The sequence below is a fragment of the Neopelma chrysocephalum genome, unplaced genomic scaffold, assembly GCF_003984885.1.
Source record: "Neopelma chrysocephalum unplaced genomic scaffold, ASM398488v2 Primary Assembly neopelma1_81, whole genome shotgun sequence".
In the NCBI taxonomy this organism is placed as follows: domain Eukaryota; kingdom Metazoa; phylum Chordata; class Aves; order Passeriformes; family Pipridae; genus Neopelma; species Neopelma chrysocephalum.
The window spans coordinates 1,671,036-1,678,810 of record NW_020897743.1 but is presented as its reverse complement, the minus strand read 5'-3'; the positions used below and the strand labels follow the sequence as shown (position 1 = coordinate 1,678,810).

Sequence of the window (7,775 nt, the reverse complement as noted above, 5' to 3'; positions counted from 1 at the left end):
ATGTTGTTACCAAGCAGCCCCTCCCAAACAAATCTGACTTTGATAACCAGTTTTCAAGAGTGGCAGAGCTGTAGCAGCCTCAGCAGTGCATGGTTCCTGCTTTGTTCCTGCCTGGGGGCAGGTGAGGGAGAGCAGGAGGTCCCCAGCAAGGGGAAGGGAGACAGGGATGGCTGAGGATCCCAGCAGGAGCCCCAGGGAGAAATGCACAAGGAATCAATCAGGCTGTGCTTCTGCTTATTGAAGTGCTTATTGAAGAATAAGTATTAAATTCAAGGAATTGTCCTCAAAGAAGCCCATGCTCCTACCTGAGGCACCAGGCAAAAAGTGCTACCAGGACCAGGCATTGACTGCACAAGCTGCAGGGAAGTGCATGGGAATGGCACAGCCTTTGCAGTCGGGACACATCCATAGCTGACTCCCCGCCTGGGTAATCACAGCGCTGCTTTGTGCAAAGGGCTTTTCATGCTGAAAGATGTCAAAACACATGGAGACAGAAGTTTGGGTTGTGGATTTGAGACTGCCAGGAGCAGCACTCTATGCTTTCTTGCTAATCCCCTCATAAGAGGGAATAGCATCTCCTTTTCAAAACTCAAAAGTTACACAAAAGCCATAGGAGAGAGAGGACCCTGAACCAGTATTTTATTGACTGTTATCAGCTCCCGAAAAACACTAGTGGATCAAATCTTGTTGTATTATAACCGCACAGAGATTTTGACAGAGCTCATATGCAAGAGCATCCAGGGAGAGGTTGTGTGTGATGGGGGTGAAGTTTGCCAGACTTTTGCAAAAACAACCATCTCAAAGAAACGATGTTTTACAAGGCAGCTCAATGTTGCCAGACTGCAGGCTCGTAGTGAGGAAAGCGCTGCTGTGAAGGATCAGCATGGGATGTGCTGTGAGGAAACAACACCAGTTTTCCATCCAGGAGCAAACTGTCCCTCGGAGAACCTGGGCCAGGCGAGGAATGTCTGCCCACTGCAGAGGTCACACAGGCAGCTGTGGGTTTGAGCTTGGCTGCACCATCCGTCCTTCCACAGGGACTGACCCGGGGTGCTGTCCTGCTGAAGGATGAGTGGCAAGAATAGACTCTGCCTGACTAATTTAGCCCAGAGTAATGAGCAGAAGGGCGGAAGGTTGACTACATGGTCTCCACAGAACTTTCCAGCTCCATTTTCCCCACGATTCTGCAATCACAACGTGATGCTGCCCAGCTGTCAGGTGAGGGCTTCAGCTTTCTGCCACAATTGGCTGCACACTGGATATGTCTGTCTTTGCAGAGTTCCTCTGAGAGGGTGTCTGTGCCTTCTGACAGGTACTGCCTGTTTGGTAGCGGCAGTTCTCAGCCCAGGCGTGCTGGCACGGGGGGGAGATGGACTGCAGAGCGTGGCCCTGGGCCGTGGCCCTGCGCCGGCACACGCAGAGCAGCGCCCGGAGCTCCGCGCGGAAGCTCTCGTTCAGCCAGCAATAGATGAAGGGGTTGTAGCAGGTGCTGCTCATGGCAAACCAGTGAAAAGCGAAGTACAGAGCGTTGCTGCTGTGGATGGCCCTGCAGGAGATCAGCACCACGTAGCAGTTCAGGGGGAACCAGCACACAGCAAACACAACCACCACCACCATCAGCATCTTCAGCGTCATCTTCTTCTTTCGCTGATGAGCGTAGTATTGCTCCATGGTGAGGTCCCCAATGGCATTCCTCAGCCAGAGCTTCTTGGCCACCATGGTGTACGTGATGGAGATCACAAGCAAGGGCAGGACATACAAGAGAACAAACGTAGTCAAGTCCAAATATTTCCAGAAGAGGTCAGCAGGAGGAGGGAAGCTGGGGAGGCAGACCATTCGGATGGTTCTGTTTCTGAAGATCAAAGAGAGAAAGAAATCTCAATTCCTCTTACAGCTATACACAGCTGAGGACAAACACCTCAGATGTTCAAACAAGTTTCAGTTCAGGTACAGGTAGCAGAACTCATTTGGTATCATGGGTAGGTGTCACTCTCAATGGAAAATTTTTCTCTAGATTTGACCTTTGGCCCCAGTGAAGGTATCTTAAACACACCCCCAGGAAAAGAAAGAAATCATCCATAGTGACATCCGTGTCTTCTACTGATGAGTAGTCCCTCTCCTCTGTGCCTGCCCCAAATTACAAGGTTGAATCTCTGAGTCCAAAACAACTAATGAACCAGCCTGGAAGTAATTCCATCAATTGTCATTGTCCCTTCATGAGACACACAGTGCTCAGGCAAAGGAAGGACAACTTCTCTGTTTCGCCACCCTTTCTAGTAACATGGATGAAGAGGTGTGGCCTTGGCGTGTGTGGGGCTTTGATTCAGCTGCAAACGTCATATAACAAAAAGCACCATGTAAATGTCTTACCCAATATAAAACCTTGTCAGAGTCTGATAAACGGCGTGAGGCAGCGAGAAGCAGCTGGCCAGAACCCAGATGATGACGATGCAAATCCCTCCTTTCACCATGGACATGCGTGGCTTGAGAGGGTGCATGATCACCTGCAGAGAACAACCACTCCTGAGGATTTACAGCAGCTGGGTTACTCTTTGAGCCTCATATTGCAGTGTGGCAGCTCCACATCCTCCAGTGTTAAAAGGCAGAGAGACTTATTTTACAGGACTTCAGGGAGTACAAGGGCTGAGAAATGCATGGAGTTGTGCATGTATTGAGTGCTGCTGCTGGCCCAGAGTCTGATGCTCCCTGACACCCATCAGCACGGCTCCAGAGACCACGGTGCTGAGATCTCTGTTGAGGTACACACACTATGGGGAATTACATTAGGCAATGAAACAATAATTAAGAATAGACCTATCATATCATCCAAATGATCTCTTGGTTGATGAAGTCTTTGGTATTTTATGCATATTTTTTCTCATTATTAATATCTACTTAGTGAAGTAGTACAACTTCCATGGAACATCTGTCTGCTCTGGTACCTCTCAGGACTAGCAATATTTTTAGAGGCAAGTGTTGATTTCCCTTGCTGAGAGACATCTCCTTACTTCTATCTTTATCTCCTTGGGCCATACTAGCTCATTCCAGTTCTGAGGAACCATCTCCACTGAATTTAAGGATGGGTATTGTGTTTGCCCTTAATTAAACAAGCACTTCTTGATACCTAGCCGTGCCTTGCAATCAACCCAGAATCTACTGATTAAAATGAAATCACTATCAAAATGCTTTGATTTCAGGAGCTGTAATGTTGCACATGAAACAGGCAGACTGTCAAAGTCTTTATGGTAAAAAAAAGACAGAATTGGCTGATCTGTGCTCCGGTAGTCCCTGTGATTCTCTGACACCAGATGGAGCCCATCCCCGAGTGGAACCCATTCTTGTTCTGAACTTCATCCAGCCATATCACATGACATTGCCTGTCAGTAACAAATGTTTCAGTGGCTCCAGCACTGCAAGAAATCCAGGTCTGCCTGAGAGCTCACTGTGCTGGATCTGCCCTCGCAGTGCTCAGCATTCATCAGCTAAAGTACAAATTGCAAACTGTGTTACACTTCAGGAAGCTCTTTGATCTGCACTCCTTGCTTGGCCTGGAAGGTTTCCTGGCCGGCATGGGTGAGGAGAGGAGAATTCCTCACCTTGAACTAGATGGGCTAACATAGCTCTTGCTGCTTCCAGCCTTAGGCATCCTGAAGGAATGGGGCAAGCCTCAGAACTAACAGACTCTCCATGTGGAGAGAACGTGTGGGCTGGCTGGTGTTTGCATGCAGCACATGATCCTGTCATGCTGTCAGGGCTGTGCTCCCAGCGGGGCTCAGAAGGGCAGGGAGTCCACGAGCCCAAGAGCCCAGGCAGAGAAGGAAGGGAGCAGGCTGCCCAGCACTGATCTCCTGGGCTTTTCAGTATCTCCAAGGACAGGGACTCCACAGCCTCTTCGTTTATCACACTCACTGTAAAAAACATGGGTGTTTTGTCGACTGCCATGAAAGCTGGAGTTCTTCCCTGCAGTCCCTGAGTCCCAAGTCAGTGCAGCTTTCCAGGTACTGGGATTTGAGGGGGAAACAACCATGTATTTAGTCCCTCATTTTCTATGAAACATAGGGGTGGTGAATACGACATACCTGGTGCCGGTCCAGAGCGATGGCAGCAAGGGTCAGCACAGACACATGGACAGAGCAGTACTGAACAAACCGGCTGATGTGACACATCAGCTTCCCAAAAACCCAGGTGCTGCTCACAAACCGCACCTGAGGGACAGACAACGTTGCATTAACAGGACCCATACCTGAAGAGCAGCAAACTGGCTTCCCAGGCACATGGTACAGAAGAAATGTTTTAATACAGCTTCCCAAGGCTTTGTAGGTGCTTTATCCTCAGTTTTTCCTGCAGAAACAATGACTGTGCAAGGGGCTTTGAAGCAGTGGTGAGACTGAGCAGTGCCCTGTGTGTGTGTTTGCATGTGCATGTACCACAGCCCTTCAGGAACTCGTAAAGAAACCTTAGCTCTGCTCCTCAATGAGGCTCTGAAGGGCACACTAGGTGCCTCCTTGAAAACATTTACACCTTTGAACATGTGGATGTTGAAAGCTGCATGGGCTCCAAACTTAGAGAGAGAAATCATGTTCCTAGAGAGGCGTTACTGATGATGACTTTTCTGCAGAGAAGATTGTGCCAAATTGCCTCACTCCCTCATTATTCCTGACTGCACAATATTAATTACAAGATAATGTAAGTCATTCTGCAGCAAATTAAGCTAATTTGAAGTAAAGCACATTTACTACAAAGCATCTGTCCACGCAGAAAATTAGTCAAGACTGTTTTCAATTAATCTAATTAATTTCCCTGTAGGGATGATTCTTGCAGCACTGACTGTCCCTGAACTGGAGCAGAGTGCTGGTAAAGCTCATTCCTGAGAGAGCTGATGGATATTTAATTACTTGTGCTTAGTGTATAGCTGTTGGTGTGAGAACACACAAGAGGGCACCAGCCTCTCCCTGAACAGATTACAGAGTGCAAATCCCATCAGAGCAAGGCAGGGAAATCCCACCAAAGAAACGGGATCAGCATGAATTCAAATAGCTAATTTGGGACCTGCTTTTGGAAGGAAGAACAACACTCTGGATAATGCTGAGCAGGGATGAAGCAGCGGAATTTAGGAATATTTGCATGCTTTTGAATCAGAGTTTTGGGTCAAATCCAGCTACAGAGTCCCAGTTATATGATGTTTATAGTCTGTAATAGTGGGGCAAGAAATTCATCTTCTTCCCACCTATTCTTTAATGTTCTTTTATATTGTGTATTTGTTAGTCACTGCAAATAAAGAAAGGACAATCAGCCCCAGGAAGCACTGTCTGTAGTGCTGAGGGAGGGACTTGCTGGCTGACCCAGCTCAGCACAGCCCAAGTACTTCCCTGAGATGTTGCACAGGGCCTGACCTTGTGCACGTGGTTTCCATAGGAAACTGGCCATTAATTGGATTTTGTCGTATCAAACTAGTCCTCACTTCCTTCCCCATCAACAGACAAAAGGTCTCCAACATCTGTGCCCTGCCCGGGCAGAGGGGGTGGCCTGCAGCGAAGCGACCCCCGCTAGGGAATGTGAGGTGGGGGCATGAGCCCCAGTCTCCACTTGCTGAGGGGCTGTTGGGAAGGGGAAGCACAACTGCAGCCTCTCTGGGAGGCAAAAAGGGGAGGGGGGCAAAAGAAACTCTGGATCCCAGCCTGGTCCCGGCCCCTTCAATCCTCCTGCACACAGCTGACAGCACACACAGACACCAGCAGGCACGGCCGGGCTCACCAGGGTGAAGGGGGTGTTCAGGATGGTGATCATCACATCGGCGATGGCGAGGTTGACGATGAAGAGGCTGGTGGCAGAGTGCATCCTCTTGTTCTTGATCACCACATGGCACACCAGGATGTTGCCGAAGAGCGAGATGCAGATGATCACAGAGTAGGCGATGATCAGCAGTGCCTTCACCAGCCGGCTCTGGGACTCGCCCTCATACTTGACCCCGCTGTCAAAGTCGCCCAGGTCCTCCAGGTCCAAGTCATTGTGCAAGAAGGATTGGTTAGGGAAGCCATACAGTGCAGAGAAGAAGTTGGCTGTACTGTTGTTCTGTGCCCTCCAGAAGGGCTTGGGGAGGTACTGCAGGGGGAACCAGGCGTGCCGGCTCATGGCTGGGGCAGCAGAGCCCTGGCACTGATCACGCTCCTCTGCGCCTTCTGCCAGCTCAGCTGCTAAAGCCGGTGGTGGCAGGAGGGAACACTTGCCTTTTGAAAATCTGCCCCGTGGTTGAAAACCAGAGAAAAGAATTGATAATTGGGTCCTTCTCCCTGTGCTGAGGACACGTCAGCTTCGCCCTAGGGGCTCTCCTTCTGCTGTCCTTTTTAAGTCCCACATGTCCCCCACACGGAAGCTGATTCGGAGGCTGAAATATCAGAGATCCCCAAACACTTTCCCTCTGCACCAATGAAGAAATCCTACTGAATATTTCCTTTTGAGCACTGTTCTTCTATCTGCAACTTATCCTTGGAAATCTGCTTTATTGGTTCTCCACACAGTCCTTCATCCATCAGGTTTCTGTTTCTCAAGAGTTTTCAGAGCTTGTCAGAATCAAAAAAAGCAAGGGCTGCCTTTCCCATTGCTTTCTCCCCTCCAAGTATCTCTGACTATCCAGTGAAGCAGCTTTGCTCAGCAGCCGAGTGGTCGCTGCGTTCCCTGTGATATGCACAGCTGCCAGATGACACACCGTGGGGGAAGGAGCCAATGGCAGATCTCTTCCCAGTTTATCCTGAGGTGTATCACAACCCACACGTGGGCAACGGCAGAGTCTGACGTGCAGATCTAGAGAGCAGCAAAACACAGACAGAGAGTGGATGTGCCATGATCCTTTCTGGGCACCCAGCACAACAGCTACATGGGGTGAAGCATCTTTACTACTTCACAGTATCAGTCTTTCTCTCCATCCCAGAGTTTTTAGCAGACAGAGAACATCCAAGGATTTTCCTTTCTGGTGCTCTTTTGAAATTGCTGAAATGTCAATTAAGATGCAGATACATCTTCTGAACAGATTTAGTGTGATCCAATGTAATCTCATCAACAGACCAGTGTGGATGAGGGCCAGAGAAATCAGAGCTGTACTATAAAATTTCAGATTTTTGGGAACATTAAAACATCGGATTTCAAGCATTTTCATAGGTCATTGCCACAGTTCAGGCCAAGGAGGCTGTTGGGGACAAGTCCCTGGGCTTGGCAGGTTTATGTACTTCCCTGCAGTGACTTTTTCCTGCCTGACAGAGAGAAATGAGATAATTCAGCAGTCACGCTCATTGTACAACATGTAAAAGCATCCAGGGTCAAGGCTGCTCACTCTTGCACCTAAATTTAGGCTAATTTTAAAGAAATTACTTCTAAAGACATGATTCATCTCCGTTATTGGAGAGAATTTAATGATGAGGCAAATCATAATAGCAATGCAGCCTTTTTCCCCAGGCTGTTACCAGGGGCTCAGCAGGTACACACATTCAAATGCTTGCCCTTGCCTGCTCCCATGAAGACATACAGAAAATGCTTTCATTACTGGAGTATTGAGCTTGAAAACCGAATAAAATTGTCCCCACAGGTCCATGCAGATTCTTATATCAGACCTGATTTCCTTCTCTGACAAGGTGACCCGCCTGGCTGATCAAGGGAAGCCAGCTGATGGGATCTTTTTGGATTTCAGTAAAACTTTCAATATTGTGTCTCCCAGGATCCTTCTGGACAAACTGTCCAGCCCACGGCTGGATAAACACGTCCTGTGGGGGTGAGCAATTGGC

The 7,775-nt window shown here is 48.7% G+C and overlaps 1 protein-coding gene across 1 annotated transcript; it reads right to left on the bottom strand.

Annotated features, from left to right (window-relative positions):
* Positions 1-1,130: 1,130 nt before the first annotated feature.
* LOC113971035 (probable G-protein coupled receptor 83) lies at positions 1,131-6,704 on the bottom strand. Its single transcript, XM_027690553.1, has 4 exons — positions 5,755-6,704; positions 4,080-4,205; positions 2,371-2,504; positions 1,131-1,852 (listed from the first exon to the last, which is right to left on the bottom strand). Exons 1-4 carry the CDS (start codon positions 6,130-6,132, stop codon positions 1,228-1,230), a joined length of 1,263 nt encoding a protein of 420 aa, XP_027546354.1. The 5' UTR covers positions 6,133-6,704; the 3' UTR covers positions 1,131-1,227.
* Between the last annotated feature and the right edge of the window lie 1,071 nt (positions 6,705-7,775).

Excerpts from the sequence above, each read along its gene's own strand:
- LOC113971035 (XM_027690553.1), bottom strand. The coding sequence starts at position 6,132 with ATGAGCCGGCACGCCTGGTTCCCCCTGCAGTACCTCCCCAAGCCCTTC. Across the intron at positions 4,206-5,754 it reads TGAACACCCCCTTCACCCTG|GTGCGGTTTGTGAGCAGCAC; the intron begins GTGAGCCCGGCC and ends TCTGTCCCTCAG. Across the intron at positions 2,505-4,079 it reads TCGCTCTGGACCGGCACCAG|GTGATCATGCACCCTCTCAA; the intron begins GTATGTCGTATT and ends TGTTCTCTGCAG.